We start from the raw sequence: 26,617 nt of genomic DNA on the forward strand, positions 1-26,617 counted from the left end.
AAAATTAGAGCCAACTCGCTCAGTTGCTTGTTCAAGTCACAATACTTGCTTTCCATATTCTCTAGGGAGACTCTTTGTGCTAAAATATCCGCTTATGCGGCACCAGCCATTGCTAAATTGTTTCTCCTATGGTGGACAGTGGACTCCTGTAAGAGATGCATGCCAAGGAGATAGGATGCTGCCCACCTAGGAGAATGGAAGACACCTTCTGGAAAAAAAGAAGCAGTCCCATGAAAGTTAACTTCCACTAAACACCAATGTTCTTATTTAAAGGGGTTGTTTCCTTTAAATTAAATGTTACTATGATGTAGAGAGTGATATTCTCAGACAATTTGCAATTGGTGTTTATTTGTATTTGAGGCATTTAGCTTTTTGTACAGCAGCTCTCCAGTTTGTTATTTCAGCAATCTGGTTGCTGGGGTTCAAAATACCCTAGCAACAATGATCCCTTGAAGGTGTGCACTCATGCACATGCACACAACATTTGAGGCCAGTACACATAACATGCTTTATCTTCCCACCATTTATTGCTCTAAGGACACAGCACTAAATAAAGGTGAGGCAAAGAAGAAAGCCAAACAAACAGAAAGTAACCCTTCCACTTTAAGTGCAGGATGTATATTATGTGAGCAGTCACTTCCTACTTGATGTTTCTAATAACGATCACAAGCTTGTGGGTGTGTGGAACTGGAAGTAGCAGCCCGGGAATCAGCTGAGCCTGATCTAGACACAGACTGCAGGCCGACCTTGGGCACAGACACCAGGCTGGGGTAAGGTGCAACTGCTGCAAGTGATTGTTGGGGCCAGTGGGACTGTCTGGGGAAAACAGAAGATACAAATCAGTTATCCAGACAGATAAACAGCATTGTGTGCAAACCAGGAAGTGCACAGTCTTTATCTCTGAGGGGAGCTGCAAAGTTGTGAGGAAGCCAGTGTGTACACTACTGTATGTTTTAAGTTACTATCTCCTCAGGCCACACACTCATTTCCACTTTGTTACAACTGAAATGTGGCAATGGGGTTAACGAAAATTAAACAAAAACAAGTGGCATACGTTGTTTTGCAAATGCCCCACCCTTTTTCTGTTAGTGATTCTCTGACACAGCCTAGGGACCTATAGCCAGCAGCTACGCGACAGACTTGCACCCCAGCTGGATAAGCTATAATAGTGTGCCTTGGAGTACAGATACTCATTGGACCGTGATATATATCAGGCAAAATATCTGTGTGGTGTCCATTCTGCACTAAAGTATACACAGCATGATTTTCAGTTTACTTACAGGTGCAAATTGCCACATGTACAATTATAACTCCTAGTGAATAACCAGTCATGTCCTTTCAGTATACAAGCTGCACCAGACTGATGAAAGGCACTTGCTAATTTTGAACTTGCTATGGATTTATGCGCTGGTGACAATTTACCCAGCAGTCCGTAAATAAACCTGTTGTTTTCATAATATTTTGTATTGGGTTAAGGGCCCTCCAGTCATTGAAGGATCATATATGTGCCTACTGATATGAACCTTAAGTGCTCGTGTTTTGTGTAAAGGAAGTGTCTTGCTTAATAATATGGTTCATAACAGACAAGAACAAACGCTGATGAGACAGCAAATTACCTGTGGTCTTAACTAGGCATTGGTGAAGGGAATGCTTTCATTGATTTATGAGTTAAACAGCCGCCTTGGCTGATGAAACAAAAATAGATTTGCTTTTTTTTGTGCTTAGTGGTTTGGGAATTTCTTTGCTTGGTTAGTATAATAAAGACCTTGTAACGCTTCGGTGTTGTTGTACCACAACTTCCAGGAGAGTCTGGCTGCTAGCAGGTGCTGGGAAGCTCATTAAAGAAAAACTATACCCCCAAAATGAATACTTGAGCAACAGATAGTTTATATCAAATGAAGTGGCATATTAAAGAATCTTGTCATACCGAAGTAAATATTGCCCTTTTACATCTCTTGCCTTGAACCACCATTTCGTGACTCTATCTGTGCTGCCTCAGAGATCACCTGACCAGAAATACTACAACACTAACTGTAACAGGAAGAAATGTGGAAGCAAAAGACAGAACTCTGTCTGTTAATGTGACCTAACATGTATGGTTTGTTTGGTATGTTTGTGTGCACAGTGAATCATACGATCCCAGGGGGTGGTCCTAATTTTTTAAAATGGCAATTTTCTATTTATGATTACTCAATGGCACTTACTACTAAAAAATTATATTATTATATAAATGGTTTATTTACATGAAGCAGGGTTTTACACATGACCTGTTTTAAGCAATATATCTTTATAGAGACCTGCATTGTTTGAGTTTTCCTTTAATAGCTGGGAGGTTATTCATCGTGTATAATGCCATACATGCAGCTTGGTTTTATTATATGTTGTACAGGTATGAGGGCCTGTTATCCAGAATGTTCGGTGCCTGTGGTTTTCCAGATGGCAGGTCTTTCTGTAATTTGGATTTTTATACCTTACATCTCCTAGAAAATAATGAAAACATTAAATAAATCCAATAGGCTGGTTTTGCTTCCAATAAGGATTAATTATATCTTAGTTTGGATCAAGTACAAGATACTGTTTTATTATTACAGAGAAAAAGGATATCATTTGGATTATTTGGATAAAATGGAGTCCATGGGAGATGGCCTTTCCGTAATTCGTAGCTTTCTGGATTTGATTTGGTTTAGGGATCTGTGGAATGTAAATGTGCACATCCATGTAATTCTGCAATGTACTCTGCATCTACTGCTTTACCCCCTTCAGTTAAGGAGGACACAATATGCCACAGATTTCTTCAACCATAATGAAGTCCAATTGTAAATTGCACCATTGTCTACATCACTACATTATAATTCATTTACAGGAGAGCTAATTTTTTCAATTTCAGGCAGATCTGCTCAATGTCATGGGATCACAAGGATTCTGGGAACTACGGGTTGCCATGCACCAGTATCTGCTCTGTTGGGATACAAACTGTAATTATTCAGCGCAGACACATGATTTCAGCACCTGTGCATTCCTGAAATCAGTGGAAAAAGAAAATGGCATCCTTGCACATGACATGAATTACACCAATAATGATGGTTATTGAGCACACTGAGATGTGAATGGAGCCTCAGACACAGAGCATAATGCTATATTGTATACAGAAGCCAGTAATAAAAGAGTAATAACTGTTTTTTAAAGGCTTCACCTAATAACCAGGCATGTCAACACACCTATTTTTATTAGAAGTCACCCTGATTTAAGCCCCTGCAATAAAAGGTCTGTCACTCACTGTGAGTAATTTGTTCCCAAAACCTTATTAACCCACTATGTTAAAATGCACAGAATTGTCACCCAAACAGGAAGCATGGCAAGGGGCAGGGGTGGAATGGGGGTAGGACTGAGATGGGGGTAGGACTGAGATGGGGGTAGGACTGAGATGGAATAAGTGGGGCTAGGGCATGACAGGCCTGGCTAAGATGCACATGGATCCCTTAAAAACCTGGTTGCCATCTCTGTACTGTGAAAAAATTCTGAGGCCCAGGAGGAGTTACGGTGACAATCACAGCTTTCATGCCACTCTTAATCTGCAGGTGTGGGCCCTTATAGGTGTGGAGTCAGGGTGCCAGTGGTTCTTAACAATCAACAATATTAGGATCAGTACAGTACATACACTGAATGATGAGCCAATACTTTCAATTACCGTTGTTAGGTCTTTGTGTTGTATATGTTGGGAGGCTATGCAGCACTTGTCTCAAATCTCAGTTACCATTTAATATATTATATAAATTGATAGTTTTGATGCCTAGTTATATATGCCAACAGATGTTAGAATAGGGAAGATCCTAAGTGAGCAAGCACTAGGTGCACGAGTTAGTGAGGGTGTGTAGCAAGGGCAGTTGTGGCCCAGACGAGGAGGAAGAGGAATTTGTTTCCAATGGAAACTCTGTTAGTTAGGGAACCAGTGGAAGTGTAAGGCTAGGTAGGAAAGACACCAGGGCGTCAGGCCAGGATTTGGTTAAAAAGGCCTAACCTGGCGTGGAGGGGTATCACCCTGAAGGTATCAGACCACTATTGGAGAGTGAGGATATGGGTGTAGCATATATTGGTCGTTAGGTGGGAGCCAAATTCCTAAAGAACAGGGAAGAAGTGTGCCTACAAGGAAAAACTGGTTTTATGGAAGTGTTGTACATTTGCTGTTTTTGAAGAAAATAATGTGAGGATTGTGTGCCTAAATGGAAAGACTTTGGTGTGTTTGAGAAATGAAGCCGCTGTTAAAACTTGTTACAGTTCCTGTGTGGCATATACAACTGTGTGGTCCTCTGCTGGTATTGAAGAGGTCGTTGCCGATGAACACTATTCCCTTTAAAAATGCTAGGCCCTCATTCAAGCTTACAACTTTCTACCTTACCAGAGAATGGTAAGGAAAAGAGTTGCTCAAATCCATTGGTCAGGGATCCAAATACAATGCATTGGTTTTCCACTGAATAGTCTGGCCTCTTTAATACTTGTAGGATAATACAAAATATCCAGTTTAAGAAGTCAGGTTATAAAAACAAACTCATTTACATACACAAGGGGAATGGACATAAAGCAAAAACAGACAAAAATTGTTATTCTATATATATACCTATATACCTATATACCTACAAATCAGTGTTTTCCCCTGCTTGAATTGCAGGGTATTTGCAGACACACACTAAGTAGGGTGCAATGCAACTTAAATGCAATTTATCAAGATGGATACAGATTAGAATTTGCTTTGGTAAATCATATGGTACCAGTTGAATTACTTAATTTCCATTTTTGGTAATGGTTATGCCAATGGAAATGGTGATGCAAGGCAATTGCAATCAAGGCATCAGATAAAGCCAGGGTATTTTGCATCATAAGCCTTGTTCAGCAAAGTAGAAACAATCACTCTTTTGGTATAAGTATAGAGGTATGCATATAAAAGAACCTTTGTGAATCACATTTGGATGAATGCAAATTTGTGCTAAATTTTTTGCGTTATTATATAAGTTTTTAAATTGTAGAACACCCGCTTCTCTGTTATTTGTTTATATGATGGATTGTAATGTCACAGCAAGAACATCCTCATAAACATGATTGATCACATTCTAATTTGGATGCTAATTGAAATCCATTTTGGTAAGTTGAGTTTATATTTGGTTTTTCATCTGGGAATAGAGATATAAATTTCTGTTGCACCAAAAAGGGCATTATATATTTGTGCTTGCATTTGCAAATGAACACTAGGTAGCAACATATAAAGATATATTTACAATTTACTAGTAGTTCATTTGTAGTTGTATTCATAGCTCCATTTACCTTTCCAGATATATAATATGGCGTCTGGTCAAGCAGAAGAGTTCCGACCCGTGGAACTGGGAGGGCAGGAGCTCCCTAAATCAGATGACTCGAAGAACACTGCAAGCCAGAAGGAGCAAGCGCCGGCACCTCCTAATAATACTGAGCCACATCAATTGAATGACTACCTTATGAGAAAGTATTTTGTGGCCAGGGTAAAAATAATATTTGTTATAAAACAATACCTAATATTGTGTAAAGTAGTAATTAGGAGTTCTCAACCCTCTGTGTAGGTTTCAGGTGCTAGACTGGAATACCCTTGCCTGCTCTTTGGGTCTGCTACATCCAGAGAAAGAAATCCAGTAGCACTCTGATAATGATGCAACATCTTCAGTGATTTTATTAGCCCATATACAAACAAACAAACAAAGGGCAAAGTTTCGGGCCCCACTGGACCCTTTATAAAGATCTGTCGTGAAATAGTTCTTCTACAATTTGATTTTATATCATGTTAGCAAGTATCTGATGAGATATGAGCTCAGAGATGCCAATCTCTACATTGACCACTGCTACTTTTTAACTATTGCCCACCAATGCCATGTATAAACTTGTCAAGTTAGTCTAAGTCTAATGGCCAAGTTGCTAGAACTTATCTGTCAATGTGATCCAGAAACTCTGTCACCATGAAGTAGCCTACTATATTATGACAGGGTACCCAATAATGGAAACCTCATTGCTTTACAAACAAAACACTTGTACTTAAAAGAAAAAATAGCTACCTATTCTGCTTTGCATAAGGAACTGTGATCAAATAATGCCCATAGATACAAGGTGTATATTAATTGCTTCCAGAAGATGTTGAACGATAATCTTCAGCAGCCCCCCCCCCCAAAAAACCCTATACTGCTTGTAGTTATGCCCTTGTTAAATCAGTAAAAGCAATTCCTTAACACAAATGTATGTTTTCCTCTCAGCCAGGAGCATTTGAGCAGGCCAACGAAGACTTGACAAATCAGATTTTTACAAAGGAAAATGAAACTGTGAACAGTGCCTGGCTTTTGGCAGAGTAAGTATGGCTTTCTGAATTCTTCTTTTATTTATGTATCTACAGGTTAAATGGATGGAAGTCTGCCGGTATAGAAATTAGCTATAGACCTCTGTTAGCTTCTGCTTTGATATCTATGGACTCAGGCCCGGATTTGTGGCAAGGCCACATAGGCCCGGGCCTAGGGCGTCACATTTTTGGGGGCGGCATGCCGCATGCTCTGTGTGGAGCCTGTGCTCCCCAGTGCTCCGACGCTGGCGCTCGCCCAGCGAATACGGCGCTGTATGGACTCATGTTACATGGTGAAGTTACCGATTACATTTTCAACAGTGTATCTGCTGTAACTGTTTCGGCTCAATGATTGTCAGTGCCAGCACTCTGTTGGCACTCAAAATTGTTTTCTATTTGTTTCTAGTCAACCATATCCCCAGTAGATAGCTCTTAAAGGAATACAAATAAAAACACCATAGATGACACTTTCTGTAAAGATACATTTTGTAAAACCCCCGGATAGATGTGACTCATATAGGCCTATATCCCTCCTTAATTGTGACATAAAGATATTTGCTAAGATCATAGCTAATAGACTCAAACTGGTCGCACCTGCACTCATACATCCGGACCAGACAGGCTTTATGCCCTCAAAAGCCACTGATATCAATGTGAGACGCCTTTTCACTAACCTGGCGGTCCACCATGATAATGTGGGTAATAGAATTGTAGTGTCCCTCGACACGGCAAAGGCCTTTGACACGGTGCAGTGGCAGTACTTGTGGGAGGTATTGGCACGTTATAAGTTAGGCCCGGATCTCCGGAAATGGATTCAGACATTATATGCGCACCCAAGAGCTAAGATTCTGGTCAATGGGCAACTATCGGAAAATATATCTTTGGGAAGGGGCACTCGACAGGGATGCCCTCTCTCGCCATTGCTTTTTGCCCTAGCCATAGAACCCCTGGCCATCAAAATACGGGCTAATGAAGGAATACAGGGCTTACATATAGGAAACCTGTGTGAAAAAATATCACTTTATGCGGATGATATGCTGCTATATTTGGCTAACTCTGGTGCAGCCCTACAGAATCTCCTGACGACTGTCTCTGAGTTTGGCCAATTCTCAGGTCTGAAAATCAATCTCGATAAGTCGGTGGTGTTTCCTATAGATCCCCTTCCTCACGACTCTCCGAACCCCTTACTCCAGCTCAGGGTAGCAGACTCGTTTAAATACTTGGGTATAGTGATCCATAAAGATCTTAATAGATTTGAGCAACTCAACCTGGATCCAGTAGTACAGGCTCTGACTAGCAAAGTCTCTGTGTGGCAAGACCTTCCTCTCTCTCTACCAGGCAAAATTAATATGTTCAAAATGGTTTTCCTACCTAAATTTCTATATGTTTTCCATAATTCTCCCATAAACCCTCGAGCCCAATGGTTCGCCAGAATAGACAAAATAATTAGAAGCTTTCTTTGGGCAGGAGAACACCCTCGATTGAGCTTTAGGGTGCTACAGGTACCAGTTACTGGAGGAGGCCTAGCACTGCCTAATCTCAAACTTTATTTCCTTGCGGCCCAATTGGTATATGCCCACTGGTGGTTTGTCCCTGATTTGAGCAACTCGGCAGTGGTCCTAGAAGCCGCAGTAATTGGTTCCCTTGAGGCCCTTGCCAAACTCCCTTACAGGGGTGTCTTCCCCCTATCACGTTACCACTACTTCTATGCGCACGGTGGTACAGGTATTTCAGAAGTCTCAAACACTAGCCAGGGGAACCTCTACAGCCTGGTCTCCCTATACAGTGTTTTCCCTATACACCATTGTGGGGTAATACCCACCTACCTAATTTTCACTCACTCCCTGACATTGCACGATGGGCACAGCTGGGGATAAAAACGCTTGGTGATATAACCTCTGGGGGTGAATGTAAAACATATGCTTCACTACAACGGGAAGTACACCCTCACCCAGATATGCTGTTTCGCTATTTGCAATTAAGACATGCTTTTAATGTACAATTTCCAGTGAGACCTGTAAGTTTAGAGATGACAACCTTAAAGACATATTTGCATAGAGTGGACCTAACAAAACCCCTATCCTGGTTGTATACTATCCTATCTACCGCTGGTCCCTCCCCCCTTGAGAGGATTAAGGGCAAATGGCAAAGTGATATTCCTGACTTAGATGACGAAAAATGGAAGGACGCTCTCAAGTTAGTCACTGAGCTATCTATATCTATGAGGGACAGGTTTATACAAATAAAATTCCTGAATAGAGTCTATTTAACTCCCTACCGATTGGCTAAAATTTATGAAAATGTTTCAGACCTATGTCCCAAGTGCAGAGAGGAACCGGGTACCTTGTTTCATGTATTCTGGACCTGTACGGTAATCAAGGGATTTTGGAGTGTTGTACTTCAATTCTTGAATGAAAAACTCGCATTACCAAGTATTCGTTCACCGGAAAATTGTTTATTGGGGATAACGGGTGACCTCCAGTTACGCTCCTACTCTAGACTTTGTTACCTACAGCTCTTATATTTTGCCAAGAAAGCCATATTAATGCATTGGAAGTCACTTAACCCTCCTACACTGCAATATTGGCAAAAGTTGATAAATGATTCTCTCTCAAATCAGAAACTGACCTATCTGTCAAGGGGCTGCCCTGAAAAATTTGATGCTGTCTGGGGTACCTGGTTGAAAGTACAAACAGGTTAACTACAAGTATTCTAATATAATGTATATGCCAGTCTGTACCTTACCTCCCCTCCCCCTTCCTTCACAACTTTCTTTTCTAATATCTATTTCTTCTCTCTCTACCTCTACTATTCATATTGTGTATGTTGAATGTTTGAAAATTTTAAAATAAAAACTTTTAAAAAAAAAGATACATTTTGTAAAAAAATGGAGCAGGTGGCACAGAACAGTTTGTCGAGGGATTCACAATATAACTAGAATGGTTTCTCTTTCTTCTCTTATGAAGACCCCAGCTAGATTTTATTCCATGCAAAATACCAGTCATTTGGTGACCACTGTAAGACAAGAGCACACCCAAACTTTACTGTATATTAAAATGGTCAGTTCTAGAATCTTTCATTTCAGCAGGTAAATTTAGTTATGAGAGAATTTATTGTTTTGCACACAAGCAGTAGTGCAGGGGCTTGTGTTTACTATTGACATGTACATGCAAACAGTTAATCAGGTCTTTATTCATGGTTTTGTCCAAGGGTTCCTACTGGTACAACTGCAATGCCATTCAGTTGATTGTTTTTTCCACTTGTCTGGAACAAAGGAGTTAACTGATGCCCCTCTCTGGGTACAATACCCATGGCAGTATAATAAAACACTGAACATAGATGAAATGCAACATCCAGGTATTGCAGTCGTTAACGCCTGTGTGTAAGAGCCCTTAAACGAACAGTTCAGTGTAAAAATAAAAACTGTATAAATAGGCTGTGCAAAATAAATAATGTTTCTAATATAGTTAGTTAGCCAAAAATGTAATGTATAAAGGCTGGAGTGCCTGAATGTAAACAGAACACAACTTCTTGCTTTGCAGCTCTCTAACTCTGAGTAAGTCAGCGACTTGAAGGGTGCCACATGGGATGTAACTGTTCAGTGAGTTTACATCCTAAGCCTGGAGCTCAGATTCAAAAGCAACAGTTATGTAGGCCCTCCCTCAAGTCACTGATTAGTTACTGGCTGGTAACCAATCAGTGGAAAGCAAGAGAGGAAGTAGTGTTCTGGCTATTTTGTTAGACATCCATTCACTCCAGCCTTTATACGTTACAGTTCTGGCTAACTAACTATATTAGAAATATTTTTTATTTTGCACAGCCTATCTATATACCCAGTTTTTATTTTTATACTAAACAATTCCTTTATTAAATATATATTGTACATGATTATACTGTAGCTACTGAAGTTCCATATTTGGTGCAAGGTATTTTACACCTTAGGTCGTATCCCCATGTGCATGCTGGAAGCAGTATTTTCTGAATCCTTACTCCAGTGTACAATGAATTACTTAAATGAAAGTACAGTGTGCATTATTTACGCCTTTACAGAGTACATTTATGCATCCAGCCCCCTCAGTTAAATGAGTTTGAGAACTGAATACTGTGTAAGAATCTCTGCAGAAGGCAGAAGGTACTCACCCTTGTGTTTTTAAAATTTTTGCCAAGTGATGAGTCCTATGCATTCTACTTTGTCTTTAATTGATCTTACGTGATATAGTGCAAAGCTGGATGTAGAAAAGAAAAACAGGCCTTGATCTGTTTTTAGCATTCAACTTAACCTTAATTTTTTTTCCCAGGAGGCATGAAATCAACAAATGCAATGCTGTTTAGTACAATACATGTAGCAGCACAAATGTATTATAAAGTGCTTGTGGATACATACCCTGAATAGCAAGCTTGCTCTGATAGGAACTGGAGATGTGCGGGCAAGCTGCCCATTATAATTGCTGTTAAAGCTCATATTGGCATTAGATCTTTCAAGCATATGATAAAGGAATGCAGAGTTGTCCAGTGAGATCTCTTCCAAAGGTTCATTGCATTAATCATCCAGAAAATAGAAAAGAGACTTTGTTTGCCAACTGGGATGGTGAGTTAGCAATACAACAAGAAAAGGAACTGCTACAGTTTTTTTCCATTGCATTTTAACAACAATTTGGTGTTGCATCTTCATATTTTACAAAGTTTGTTTTTTAGTGCTACAAAAATAGTTTTCTTGCAATAAATAGAGGTCTTAAATATACACATCTTAAATATGGCTTGAGCATTATGCTGGATTACAGACTGGGTTCTTTGATTCAGCAGTATCTTTGTCTTCAGACAGGTTGTGTGAGATGCCTCCTGGAAACTGTTTGTGCAAACATTTTCTCTACCAGGTGTGATGCTTTAACAAGAATAGCACTGAGAAAGTGATATTGCAATCTCCTTGGGCGTAAAAGTAACCAGAACTATGTTTGGATCTCAGAATTCCGAAGTCTCTAAATTCAACCCACAGAGCAAAAAATCAAATATTTTTACTCTTGTAAATCTGTTGCCCTCTGCTGGCCAACTTTTCTTCTTTTTAGGTTTAATTATTGGAAATCATTCATTTATATAGGCTACAAGTCAGTGAAATACAGCAAACCCTCAATTTTGCATACCCTGATTATACGTTTTTCTGCATATACACTGTTTTTTGTGGTCCCACTAATTATAATGCATTTCAATGGCTTTGATTTTATATTATGATTTCCTGATGCTACCAAAAATTACTGCTCTCTGTATGTTATTATTAGTGAAATTTAAGAAGTTTAAAATACTAACCAGATGCTGAATTGCCATGGTTCTGTCTGTAAATCAACAATTTTAATTAGTCTGCCCATCATACAGTCATGCATAAATAACTTATTACTCTAGGTTGTGCATGCGACTATCAGAGAGGTCTTGCATATGCCCCCCATACTGTAACATTAATGCTAAAATGCGTAACCCTTGTCATTAACACAGTGAATATAGTATTTCAAAGTAAAGCAGACTCTTTTGCTCATATCCTTGTATCCAAGTACATGAAGAAGAAGTTGCTTTAACACATTTCCCTGAGTTTTCACACTTATTTTTTTCCTGGTTCCCGAGAAAAGAAAATGCGACTTTTACTATATATGTGTTAGATGGCTGAAAAGCATGGTTGAAATATGAGTTTTTGAGTTCAGTATATCTCCAGCAAGGGCTGGCTTTGGGTTGTTTTGACATGTGCAGTCACAGAGGGTGCCATAGGGAAGGTATGTCCTTCCTATACTGGTACTATCCTGAAAAATACTTGAAAGATAAACTAGACTAACAATTTCACAGTTTTTGCACTCTGATTTGGTCACTAGTGTGAAGGGTCCGTGATCTTTCATTAGTGAACCTACAATTAGTATCACACAAAGGGCCACCATCAGAGGGCCCCATACTAGTAGACCCTCTCCCTTAAGGGGACCTCAATTAGTATTTCACTGGTCATCTGTCCCCCCCCGGGTGGTGTGCCTAACAAGTAAAATGGGGCCCCCAATAAAATATACAACACCACTAATCCACCCAGGTCAAACTCGGGCCACTGTCATAAGCCCACCACTGTTGTGTCCTGTGAATCACTCATTTCCATCTCTTGAGTCCAGTACCCCCCTAATGGAAGCCATGATCTGCAAATAATACTGCTTTATACTTAAATGTAGGTGCATATGAGGAGAGTACAACCAGAAAGTGAGCCTTGCAAATTGCTATTGCCTCAAGGAAACCCTGACCCAGCACTTTATGCTGCATCTTAACTAGGATTACATCCTGGTAGGCTATAGCCACTTTAAAAACAAGACACGGAAAACACACAATTTACAAAGAAGAGTTTGTGGACGTGTTGAAGTAAACGATCATTTGGTTATTACAAAGCTGTCTATTTTCCAGGAATGCTATTTTGACCTCTTGTATGATGACCAAACAATATTCACATATATCATGTGAACGTCCATCTTTCATTCTGTTAAACAAAAAAAAAGTCACCCTTTATCTGCTGAGTACACATTACCTACCCCTTGATAAATATTAGCTTGTTTGCTTGCCCCATTTGATGAATGAAATCTGAAAAAGTAAATATTTTTATAGCAAAGGCAGCAGAAAATACTATATAAAAATATTATAAAGGATGGGAAGTTATAAAAGTTTATGAAGCAGGGGTCCATAATGTCCATATCTAAAACTTCATCATCTGTAAAGTGGGTTACATCTAGTATTGTGTTGTATCTTATGTTAACTCTTTGACTACCTATTGAAACCTCAGAACAACCAAAACAACTGAAAGGTCCAAAGTACACAACCTGCAGCTGTGCCAAAAACAGATAAGTGAACCCAAAGTATACAGGTTTCCCAATCATGTTGCTGTTTACATGGAGCAAAGTATATGAGCTCTGTGTATATTTATGTTATTTATTGCCTGACTTGTCCTTATCCTTTTATTTATATTGTAATTTTATGCATTGTACAACGCAGCGGCTCCTTAACAGCACTTTACAAAAAGTTATATATATATTGTTGGTCTTGATTAATGGTCTTGAAAAAGGTCCTAGAGTCGGACCGAAACGTCGGCCTGTTTTTTAATTATTTAAATAAAATTATGCTTTTAAACTAAACTACCGATAGGTTCCCAGTGTGCACTCATTTACTTTGGAAGATATATATATATATATATATATATATATATATATATATATATATATATATATATATATATATATATATATATATATATATATATATATATACACATACAATAGTGTCAACTAGTTCTATAAGCAGTATGAAGGCAATCAAGGCTTGAGTGCATCATTGTTGTTTTAGCACCACTACGGTTGATCCATTTAAACAATGTAATGTGCATTTGGGGGCTTCCTGGCTATGATGTAGACAGCCTTAGTCCATTTATAATAATTGTTAAAAGTAGACCTGTTATTGTGTGCTGAAGGGAGATGAGTTCTACTTCATCTATCTAGCTTATTTTGCTATCTATCTAGCTATTTAGCTATGTATATCTGTATTTTTAATCTGTCTCTTTAATATTTACTTGGTGTCCTTTTTGCATCCAGAGTTATTCAGCTGAGATTTATACAGAATTCAGCCCTTCTGGTTTCTTTTTGCCCCCACTAGGATTTTATAATAGAACAATTAATCCAAATGTATTTATTGGAGCACACAAGAAATTAGTTGCTGCCCCTATAGTTTGCTGTTATCCAACATGTTAGATTTATTCATGTGCAAGCATGTGTGACCATGCATATGCATGCAGGAAGAAATGCACTTCTGGAACAAGTGCACAGCATGGTGGGACTTAAGTTGTGAAGATCTGAATTATGGAAATATGCAGGTCCTAAGCATTCTGGATAACAGGACGCTTACCTGTATAAAAGGGTTTAAGCCACTGGGTTGTTTGTGCCTTCATATACCCGAGACTCTGAGATAAATACAATTGAATACTTTACTGATCTTACGTGGCATAAAAAAGCCTAAATAAGTTGCTTGTAGACAGACAGGATTCTCTGCTCATTTTGTAGTCTTTTATTTTTAGTTCTTCAATTCAGTAAATTTCTATGCTTACTTATTCATACTTATTTTCATGTTCTATTTGGTTGTCAGAATGTTTTAGAGATGGAGGCAGCACATTCACAGAAACCTGTGAGGATTTACAGTTTTGCTCATAATCCAGATGGGATATATTTTTTAACAAGATTTCAGAATGTATAATCACGTAATGTCGAATTAAAAGACCGGTGTCATATTATGTGCTCTCAGTTTGGTATTGTGCTGCCATCTTCAGAGCAACTTAGAAAGCACAAGAAGAAGTTTTTGTTGGCGAGTGAAGATATGAAATTATGTCGTCAGTTGAAAGACGCTATTCCAACAACATTTCCTGTTCTTTATTTTGGAACCATAAAGGGCTTTATTTATGACTAATGTATGATGTATAGTATATCTAAAATAATAACTATTATTTCTAAGCATTTTCAGATCATTTCAGCGTTGCTCACTAATGTTTTCATTCTCTGCAGAGTTGATCACTGGAACAATGAGAAGGAGCGGCTTGTTCTCATCACTGATAAAAGTCTTTTCATTTGTAAATACGACTTTATCATGCTGTGCTGCCAGCAGATTCAGAAGGTTCCTCTCAATTACATTGACAAAATATGCCTTGGACCGTTCACATTCCCTCAGAGATCTCTCGACAAGTAAGTAAGGAGCTTTCAAGGTGGAACATAACTTAAACGATGACCAAGTAAGGCTACAGTAACACCCTTGCATTTGATTTTGTTTAGTGCAAAACATAATGTACAAATAACTATCTATTGAAATTCTTTGTGTGCAGAATTTCAGTGAAGAATGACTCCTACAGGTGAAAAAAGGGTGGCTCAGTACTAGGTTAGAAAAGTGGGGGTTCTAAAGAATACAGTTGTCTTTGCACATCAGTAGTCTTTTTTTTTTTTTTTTTTTTCCAAGTTTATTTCTGTTTTTTTAGACTAGTGGGAGTCTCTTGACTAGCTGATCACATTGCCCTGGCCTTGTCTCACCAATTGTTACCAAAGACCGAGACTGACAGCAGGTTGAATGAAGAGCAAATTGTGTAAGCACAATTCAGGAATTTGGCGCATCCAAATTCCTGAATTCCTGTTTGTTATACTTATTGCACTATATGAAAAGAAATTATGCATGTAAGCAATGCACTAATAATATTACCTACCTACATACACATCAGTACTATTCCAGAACATGTACATCATGCAATAAGTAGCTGGAAAGACAGAACACTGAACCCCATGCATAGATCTGTCTGACCAACAAGATCACTGGCCAATTTTAATCACAAAACTAAAAACAAATTTACACCAAAAAAAAAAATGAACTGGTGTTTTGGAGAGAACGTTATCCTGCATTCTCTGAAATGATGGTCAAAGAGTTAACTGAAACACACAAAGCTCCTTTAACAAGACCCAAAAAAAAACAATTTCAATCTTTACAGATATGTCTATATATGTGGAACCTGAGAGAAACAAATGACACTATTATTGTTTTCATGTCATTTTACTGGTGTGGAAGATAAGCAGAAGTCTGCAGTTGTAGGTTGAAGAAGATGTAAACCCCAAAATTGTGCCAAATGAAAGAACTTTCCAGTATACATCCATTAAACATGTTTATGGCTTGTAAAGTATGTTAAATGTAATTACTGTTGAAATAAGTCTTTCTTGTGATTCTCTGCACTGATTCTGATTGACACATTGTAGCAGAAATCAACCCATAGCATTCACAGCGTTAAGAGAACTGAAGAGCTGCCTTCTGATATATTGTTTCAAGAATCAAAGGGACAGGCAAACACATTTTATTAATAGGAGTTTTAGTTTTTTTTCATTAAGCAAAAATCTATTTGTGGGTTTATATCACCTTCCAAGGGCTAATTAGAGTCGTTTGTTTCTATATTTTTTTTTACAGTTCACAAGAATTATTCAGTAGTAAAAACAGTGAAGAGCTATTTGAATACAATCAGGCTTAATTTGAGGCAGCCCTGTAAAATATAATTTTCAGCTATTTAAACAGCAAAAGTCAGAATGGCAAAAGTGTGATTTTTGAAGGCACCACATTTCAATAACATTATCCCTGGAGGTATTCCCAAATGACCTGTGTGGACAGTTATACAGACATTTTGTCTTCAGTTCAAGCAAACAATGATCAAAGCCATACCAGAATGTTGCTCGTTGTTGTGCGGAAATCTCTCCATATTTAAGGTGAAAAAATAATTAATGAACTCAAAAACAATCTCAGAACAAAATCCAGAGAACTGCAGTTATTTCTTAATTCGGATAAAGTCATTCTTCCACGATTCAGCAATATGTTTTCCATGCAATAAATTAGATATGTAGGAAAGTGGCATAGTGGGAGCCATTGCTCAGTAAAATGCTGGATGGTTGTCTAAAGGTTGCCTAAAGGGACGAGAAGTCTCTCAAGACTTAAGAAAATGTCTCTTGGGCTGAAAAATACTAATATACTCATGGGACCTATTATCCAGAATGCTCAGGACTTGGGGTTTTCCACATAAGGGGTCTTTCCATAATTTAACCTTAAGTCTATTAAAAATTATTTAAACATTAAATTAACTCAATAGGTGTTGTTTTACTTCCAATAAGGAATAATTACTAAATATTTTAGTTGGGATAAAGTACAAGAAATTTAGAAATTTATATTTGATTAAACTGGAGTCTGTCAGTGGCCTTCCTGTAATTCAGAACTTTCTGTATGAGGTTTCTGGATAACAGACTCCCATACCTGTAATAATTCAAAATACTGATTCTTCCCTATTGCTGGGAACAGCCCTTAGATTACTTGGGATTTGGGAGTCAATGGAAATCTGAATTTAGCCCACAGAAAGTAAGTTATTCAGCCCTAAAAACTGACATCACCAACTTGTATATAAAAAGTTTCCTGAGGTGATCCCCCAAACATATTTAATTTAGCAATAATCCATAATATGAAGACATATTGCAGTTAATAGGTCCTTTACTGGAATTTATATTATATATTTTAGCTCATAATTCTTTTAGTATACTAAATCCCTGCAATGTACTTTTCTCTAGACTAGAAAATTGAGTGACAGCTTGTTCCAAGACCCTTCTGCATACTAAACATCATCTGTGCCTGGGATTTTACAGTTTCTGGTTTCATATTTGCAGGCTTACTTGAGAAATAGTCCTTCTCTGTTAATTCAGGGCACTTTTTATTCTACCGTGATGCCCATATTATTCAGGTGCCTTGTAAGTATGTATACTGCAGGTACATGATCTATTATCCAGAATGCTTGGGACCAAAGGATTTCATGAAGCTTAGTTAGGATCAAGTACAAGGTAATGTTTTATTATTACAGTGAAAAGGGAATAATTGTTACAAATGAGAAATATTTGCTTATAATGGACTCTATGAGAAATGGCCTTCCCATAAATACCACATTTCTTTGATATCATTGAAAATTTCTAAAGGTTTTTTTTTTTTTTTTATAGCTTTTGAAGAAAATGGGAGTGTTACACAAAATAATATGTATAGAAAAGTTCATCTTGCAGCACCTGCACTGTATATAGCCATTAATAAGGGTTTGTTTCAGTTATTGGAAAAGAGTAGAAACTGGAGAACTACTTTGAAATTGAGGCTAAATGAAACAATTATAGAAATAGCAAAGAAATGAAGGATGGAATTAACATAGGATAGATGAAGATAAATAATAACACATGATAGTGGATGTTCCCGGAAGCAACACCGGAAAAAATAACTCCAACAAAGTCTAGTTGAATCATTCTGTTCCTACATCTCCTAACAGTGGTGTAGCTAGACTTTGCCAGGCCCTCCCCTGCCAAAAAAAACCTTTTGGAGGGGTCTGGGGAAGACCCTGTGGTTTGAGCCCCCCTGGGGCCTCTGCGACCATTGGGTCTGCTGCTTCTATAGCTACAAGCCTTGTTCCTAGCTCATTATTATCCAAAGAACTGGAGCCCATGCTGCTCTTTGGGCCCCAGGGATCTATAAAGAGCAAAAATGTTATTTTCATCCTTAGGGTCAGTGCTGTTTTTATGCCAGACAGTACTTTTTTATTTTTTTTGCAGGTTGATGGACATATTGATATACTGTATAAAGTAAAAAACTTAATTTCTTCTGAATTATGGAGAACCATATCATGCTTCCAATTAGCGCTCAAGTTGAAGGCTGATTCTGTTAATGCCTTTAAAGGAATTGTTCAGGGTAAAAATAAAAACTGGGTAAATAGATAGTATGTGCAAAATAAAAAATGTTTCTAATATAGTTGGTTAACCAAAAATGTAATGTATAAAGGCTGGAGTAACTGGATCTCTCACATAATAGCGCAGAACACTACTTTTCGGCTCTCTTAGTTTCCACGGGTTGGTTACCAGGCAGTAACCAATAAGTGACTTGATGGGGGGGCACATTGATCATAACTGTTGCTTTTGAATCTGAGCTGAATGTTGAGGATCAATTGCAAACTCACTGAACAGTTATGTCCCACGTGGCCCCCCCTTCAAGTCATTGACTAACTCAGAGAGAGAGCTGAAAAGCAGGAAGTAGTGTTCTGGCTATTATATTAGACTTCCAGTCAATCCAGCCTTTATACATTACATTTTTGGCTAACTAACTATATTTGACACATTTTATATTTTGCACATACAATCTATTTACCCAGTTTTTACACTGAACTGTTCCTTTAAGAGAGGCTTGGATGATTTCTTGGATAGACATGCTATTGTGATCGTAAATTCTATAGTTAGTATAGCTATGTTTATATATAATTTATGTGAGGGTATAGAGGGGTGTGTGTATGGATGCTGGGTTTCACTTGGAGGGGTTGAACTTGATAGACTTTGTCTAGTGCATATCCTCACATTTACCAGTGTAATTTGCTCCTCTGTTCTCCAATTTATAAAATTCTCAGAGTGGAGAACTCTTGCATGGAGCTAGTTCTTCACAATTTAGTATCAGCAATAACTACTTACAGTTCAAGAGCAAACAAGCTTTTGTTGCCAACAAAATCCTGTTGTCTTGGCATAGATGCCCATCCTCCCTGGGTTGTAGAAAAAGGACTAAAAGAAATCATAGGTAAAGTAAATGTTCCTTCTTAATTTAAAAGCGTGACACTCCATCCAGGTTGTTTTGTATGAAAAATAGAGAATGGAACACTTCGGTATCCTTAAAACTGGATTTTTTTTTTCTTTTGCCAGCAGAGGTCTCTGCAGCATCAATAATATGACATTTCTCACACAAAGATTTCTGTGCTAGAGAATAGGAATAGCTTGAATGTGCCAGTACAGTGCTTTTTATAAGATCTAATATTATAAATCTACATTTAATTCCAGACTTACTGAACCTAAATTTATTATGGGCTTCTCATTGTTAAAGTAAGCTATTACTTGTCTTTGTTATGATGCAGATTTATATACTTTCCAAATGACTCACCTGGAGGTCTTAGTAATACTGAACATTTCTAAAGGAATTCTTTGTACTTTTATGAGAATCAAGGACAGTTTAGAGAATAACACCAGTGGTGTCTGTAGTACTTATGCCTCTGTAAAGATGGCCACACAGAACTATTTGATGAAGATTTTTGTTTGCTACTGTTCTTTATGTAAGGCAGCTTCATGCTATACATAGGTATATCATTTGCCATAACCTGAACTATATTCCGATTTATTCTTATTCAGTAAGCATGCAGTTTATCCCCCAGGGGTTCTTTGTCTCTGTACTCCCACTGCAGTAATAAGACTGCTTATGGACACATTGGATAGGCAATATCTACCTAGTTCTACCCCCTGCTTACTCTCGAAGGCTGTGCAAACCAAGAATTCCTCTTTTTAGCTATAGGGCCACAGGCTGCCCATCTGTGATGTGAACCTTAATATATTTGACCAATAATCCATTATTGTGCCATGTAAAAATGTACAAATATTACATGAGACCAGTTGTAAATGAAGATAATCCTAATATTTTACTTACAGATTGGGATTCTTTGTTACAAACAATGCACAAACAGTGAGGCTTACCTAAAGAACAGTAAATCAAGGTAGCGTCAATGTGTAGCATACCCTGTCTTATGTTCTTTGAATGAGACAAAATGGTCTCCCTTCCCAACAATCCAGTCTGATTGGGTTTGTTCAAAAACTAATTGGGCAGGGAGGAGAGTTAAGTTGGCCAAAGACTGCATTGGTCTATGTATGTGGTCTGCATCTAATGGCATTTCACTGACCCCCCTGTTTGCAGTTCAAGTAATTTTGTGAGTGGAAGAACTAGGTAAAGAATGTATTGCCAGCTTTAATTATTCTGCTCCAAGAAGATAAATAGAATGATAATTCATGTAATAATGGGCCTATTGAACCTATTTGTTACTTTCTGTCACACCCTCTCTAATTCATATTCCATTATGTCAGACAGCTATAAAACAAAACAATAATTCAGAAACCCTAAAAAAATTAGACCAGATGCACAGTCTACTTAATACTAAACATGATATTGTTGTCCCAACACTACACATGAACTGCAGTTGCATGTTACAGGGCAGGGAACATTTAGTCTCTTATGGTGGCCTGGGAGCTGCCAGTTTTAAAGTCAGCAAATTAAATGCTTTTATCCCTGAGCTAGGGCGGGAGAAAATGATTCAGTGTGGGGAAGCAGTAATTTCAAATTGAATATGCATTTGGTTTTTCATTTTCAAGCCAATAACTCCAGGCTACTAGTCACTTGGGTTCCCCCCCATTATATTTTGTTTTTGTTATCTTTTTACTTTGCAGTTGGCATTGTGGTTATCTAGTAATTATCTCTTGTTGTTATACTATGCAATTGGCTTTGTGCAAAAACTCCTCCCTGAGGAACATAATTATGATGAAACAAGTGAATGGGTACACACGTGTACATCAGTTACAGACACCCTAACATGCCACTGCACGTTCCACATTCCTTTAACTGAGAAAAACTCACTTTGCTGTACAAATCTAGGACAAGGCAAGGAAGTGACACCACAACCATGAAGCAATTACACTGATGGGATGAAGAATTCAATGTATTACTTCTTCTTTAAAGAAGGAATGTTCACCCTCAATATTAACTATCTAATGGGGGCAGACTGGATATTCCTACATTAAAATAAAAACATTTTAGGATGGTCTGTACAGAGAGAGATGGTGTGTGTGCCTTGGTTTCATGGTTAGTGGCCTTAACATGTTCAGTGCTTCTTTTCCAGTGGAAGGCAATGAACATGATCAGCCAAGTTAGTGAATTCAATTAAATAAAACAGCAGTTAATTGCTCTAGAGTAAGCAGAGATAAAACATTTCTGGGGGATGATGTCACTTTGCATTCTCTGTTACCCTAAAAAGGGAGACTAAAACCACGCTGCAATTTACATTGTGGCAAATATTATTTTTCTAGAATGGGGATCACCATTCTTATCAATTCAGTAAGAAGGACTGATATTTTGACCTGCTACTATGCTGATGGAACCAGAATAATAAGTAAACACCCACGGACCAGGGTGCAAAATTTGCAACTGCCATGTGGTTGCCACCTTTTGGTTGACATGGCATTAGGCACTGCCATCAGGGGGCCAACCAGATGATGCTGAGGGATGGGGAAACAACATCAAGGGGTGAAGTGATGGTGTTTAGGGGCAGACCTATTTTGTAAGGCGGCAGGGCAATGACATATGGGATTGAAGCATTTCAGGGTTCTTATTGTCTCTTTGCTTTGTCTCTTTGACAGAGAGTTTTGAACTAAACAGACAATGTGAACAAACAAACTGTCTGGTTCACGTAGCAACTCTAAACTGCTAACCTCTTACTGATATTGCACTCTGCAGTTGCTGGGCCCCGTGGGGGGCTCTGATGTCGCCATATCCCCTGCTTCACAGTAGGTATACCTCTTGGTAGAACTGGTATTCTAAACCCAGAACAAAGATCATTTATGCAATTTGTTCCAGGAAGATATGGAATATAATCCCTACTGAACAGTTGGGGAAGCTGTTACATACATTCCGCAAAGGACTATTATTCCTGTAAAAGTTGGCTCTACAAGTAACATAGTAAGTTAGATTGAGAAAAGACACACATCCCTCATGGTCAAACTGTTACACTTATATATAATCCTAACTGCAAGTATACCCAAAGTAAGGCAAAAAAAACCTTCTGAAGCCTCTCCTTATTGCCTCAGAGGGGAAAACATTCCTTCATGACTCCAAGATGGAAATCAGACCAGTCCCTGTATTCCATAACCCTGTATTCCTTCACTTGCTGCATTCCACAACTTCACGGTTCTCACTGTATGAAACCTTTTCCAAATATTTTCATGGAACCTCCTTTCTTCTAATCAGAATGGGTTCCCCGTGTCAAGCTGGAAGGACCTACTGGTAAATAAAGCATGAGAGAGATTATTATATGATCCCCTTATGTATTTTTATACATAGTTATCATATCACCCCTTAAAGTGATACTGACACTAAAAAACTACTTTTTAAAATATGAATGTACATTAAAAGTTACCTATAGATCACATTGATCATTTTTTGCTGAGAGGTTTGTTTTTGAAAGCAAATGTTAGTTGACGTTTCTTAACCTGATTGTTTTGCCAAACTGACTATCCTCTCTCAGCCTGTCCGTTAAAGTTTCTAATGCTAACAGACTCCTGCTGCACAAATATGGCAGCCCCCTGATACAGGAACATAGGACATCAGACAGGTAATGTAAAAGCATTGAGCAAATACTTAATGGTAAAGTTATAAGTAGCTTTCAAAGGCAATATTAAGATAGATGTAAAAAAAAAAGAGTTTAATTTCTGGTGCCAGTATCTCCTTAAGTGCCTCTTCTCCAGCATAAACAAGCTGAACTTGCTCAGTGTTTCCTCATATCTGAGACTTTCAATACCCTTAACCATCTTAGTTGCCCTTCTCTGGACCATTTACAACCACCCTCTGTACCCAATCCTGTAGCTAGTTTCCAATATATATGCAACTGACTTAATTAAGGCCAACAACCCTTAGTTTAGAAACAGTAATTTTTTTTCACCAATGTATTATGCAGTTAACTGATAAAAGAATAGGATAATGATAAATATTGTGATGAGTGTCACAAAATTGTTTTATATGTATTCTGTATTATACCCTTACTAAAACTGGGCTGATGTGCAGTAAACCATGGTAAATATGTGCTGTACAATGGAGGAAGCCTGACAGACTGGATAAGACCTGGGTTGGGAGCATATTTTCATAGGGCTGCTGTACCCAAGAAGCGGCTAAAGCATTATACTAATACTAAGGCAACAGTTCCTGGGGTAGTGGTTAAACTTTTTATGCTTAGACCCACTTATGGTTCAACCCTGGTCAAAAAGACCCCTTTACCATATTTACAAGTTTACAGATATAGCAAATAGTATTGAAAAAGTCAGTCATTTGATCAGTCACTGCAATCTCAGTGACAGAATATTCACTTCAGAAGTTTGATTGGTCATCTAGCTGTGCAGTAAGGATTATCTAGGTCAACAAAGGTTTTAATTTGCCTCATATGTCACCTTAACTAGTTTTTAGGCTGGGACCCCATCTCATGCACTGGGTCAGCCTCACAGTTTGGAAACCTTAGTCTAGAACAGGGGTCCCAACTTTTTTTACCCATGAGCCACATTCAAATGTAAAAAGAGTTGGGAAGCAACACAAGCATGAAAAAAGTCCCTGGGGGTGCCAAATAAGAGCTGTGCTTGGCGATTTGTTGCCTCTATGTGGACAGACAGTGCACAAGAGGCTATATTTGGAAGTACACCTGTTTTTTATGCAACCAAAACTTACTTCCAAGCCACTAATTAAAAAATAAGCACTTGCTGTGAGGCCACTGGGAGCAACATGTTGCCCACTGGCTGGGGATCACTGGTCTAGAGCATAAGGCTTTGTGTGCAAAAGTGTTAAGATTGTGTTACATAACCATGTCTTAAGAGCTACAACTTAGCGGTACCTGTTGGATTTCACCATGACCCATCTTGGTTCCTTGGTTGACATTTTGAGAATAACTAATTTATACAGGGCATATAGGAGCTACCTGAATGACATTCTGTCTACTTTGACAAACCTGTCTGGAACAACAATGGGGCCATTCATTTTTAGTTTATAAATAAATGACCTATTAGGGTTGTGCTCATAGAAATGCCTTAGGAAAGTTGGAGGGAAAACTAAAGTGTTCCAAAAAAATAAACAAGCAAACAAAAAAACAAAACACGCCACAAGGTGGTAAATAGTCATAAAATAATACCTTTGTGCTTGTGGTGTGAAAAGCATTGTTATAATCATAATAATATCATTACTAAGAACAAGGACCTTCTCAAGTGTATGATTATTAAGCTTTAATTAGAAGTGAAATCTAGGCAAGTAGCTGCCTGTTTAATTGATTTAACTATGATCAATACTAGAAGCTTTGTAATAGAGAGAAAATATATTTCCTAAGTGCGAGTAGGCAGTACTAAGTGTTACTGAGATCTGACTTCACAAACAGTAGGATGTCAACAAAGAGACAAATGCAGCACTGTCAGGTGTTGCTATGCTGCCACATACAATGTCCTTTAAGCCCTCCCTAAATCTATAATATGTAAAAGTGCTTAATACTGGGTAATATTTGGGATGGATTTGTAGTATCTCTCTCAACAAAGAAGTAAAGGGTAAATTGTCCCACTGTGAAAAGTGCCAACTATAGCTCAGTTTGCTATACTGCACCCCACAGTACATAAAGATTGCTGGACCATGCTCCCTTACTGGCTTTGGAAGTGACAAGGAAGCTTGTGGCCAGTAACCCAGAAAGAAACAACTGACTAGACAAGGATATGAATGCACGTTTATCCCAAAATACCTTCTTAGAAGCTAGGGGAAATAAAGTAAAATAAAAATAAAACACCCAGTTGTTCAAATATCCATTTGAACAATGTATTCAAAAAAATATTTAGTTTTACTTTGGTGTCATGATGGATCCCATACAGTTTGATACTGTATTCTTTGAACGCTAATAAACCTATCATGATTACCACTATATTGCTGCATGGATTTCACTTATTGGTCACTGAAGTAGCATCTGGTTTTAACCTTGATTAGTACTGAGAACCTGGGAGCACCAATGTATTATGGAAGCTCAAATTGCCATCAGTTTAAAAAGTTCAGCACACATAGAATAAATGCAAAAATATATGTACTGTACGGTAACTTGTTTTTACATTGTTGTTGTCCAAGTGTGGTACCACAATACCATTAGCACATAATATTGATTTTTTGCACTTTGTCTTTATCTTCTTTGAATGATAATGCCTAGAATGCAGCCTCTTACACCTCACTTTGTATGCAGTGCATGCAGAAGTAGCGAATGGGCATGCCGATCATTAAATACATGCGCACTAGGAAGCGCAATGGATGCAAGGTTCTGAATAGCCCTGCACTTTGTCCCTGTGAATGACAAGTGGGAAGTACAGGAATCTTTTGTGCTCAACAGCCCTAATCTCTGAGCATTACCCTGCAAAATATTTTGCCAGCACATTTAAAGAAAAACTATAACCCCAGAAGTAAAATGGCAATTTTCTATTTATGATTACCCAATGGTACATACTACTAAAAACAAATATCATTATGAAAATGGTTTATTTAGATGAAGCAGGGTTTTACATATGAGCTGTTTTATGTGGTATATTTTTATAGAGACCAACATTGTTTGTGGGTATAGTTTATTTTTAATGGGGCAGCCGTTTCACATTATTGTTACTAATATCGTTTAGTGCTTACTCTACAGCAGTGGTCCCCAACCTTTTTTTTTACTGGTGAGCCACATTCAAATGTAAAAAGAGTAGGAGAGCAATACAATAATGAAAACAGTCCTTGGGGTGTCAAATAAGGGTCCTGATTGGCTATTTGGCAGCCCCTATGTGAACGGGCAGCATACAGAATGCTCTATTTGGCGGTACACATGTTTTTTATGCAGTAAAAACTTGCCTCCAAACCAGGAATTCAAAAATAAGCACCTGCTTTGAGGCCACTGGGAGCAACATCCAAAGGGTTGGAGAGCAACATGTTGCTTGTGAGCTACTGGTTGGGAATCACTGCTCTACAGTATGCAGCTAGCTCCTAACAAGTGTTAACCATTTAGATAGGGCCACGTTGGGTGATCTTACCACGCATAGAAGCAAGTGGAACATTACGGTAAGTGTGGTGCTGCCACTTTTA

The 26,617-nt window shown here is 38.2% G+C and overlaps 1 protein-coding gene across 1 annotated transcript in view; it reads left to right on the top strand.

The window, feature by feature from the left end:
• The first annotated feature begins 562 nt into the window (after positions 1-562).
• Positions 563-26,617, top strand: part of tprg1.L (tumor protein p63 regulated 1 L homeolog) — a 49,649-nt gene continuing 23,594 nt past the window's right edge. The window contains 4 exon segments of the mRNA NM_001090242.1: positions 563-770; positions 5,325-5,510; positions 6,270-6,361; positions 14,902-15,078. Coding sequence (NP_001083711.1) covers positions 5,334-5,510; positions 6,270-6,361; positions 14,902-15,078 — 446 coding nt within the window. The 5' untranslated portion in view covers positions 563-770; positions 5,325-5,333.

The sequence above is a fragment of the Xenopus laevis genome, chromosome 5L (assembly GCF_017654675.1).
Source record: "Xenopus laevis strain J_2021 chromosome 5L, Xenopus_laevis_v10.1, whole genome shotgun sequence".
Lineage (NCBI taxonomy): Eukaryota > Metazoa > Chordata > Amphibia > Anura > Pipidae > Xenopus > Xenopus laevis.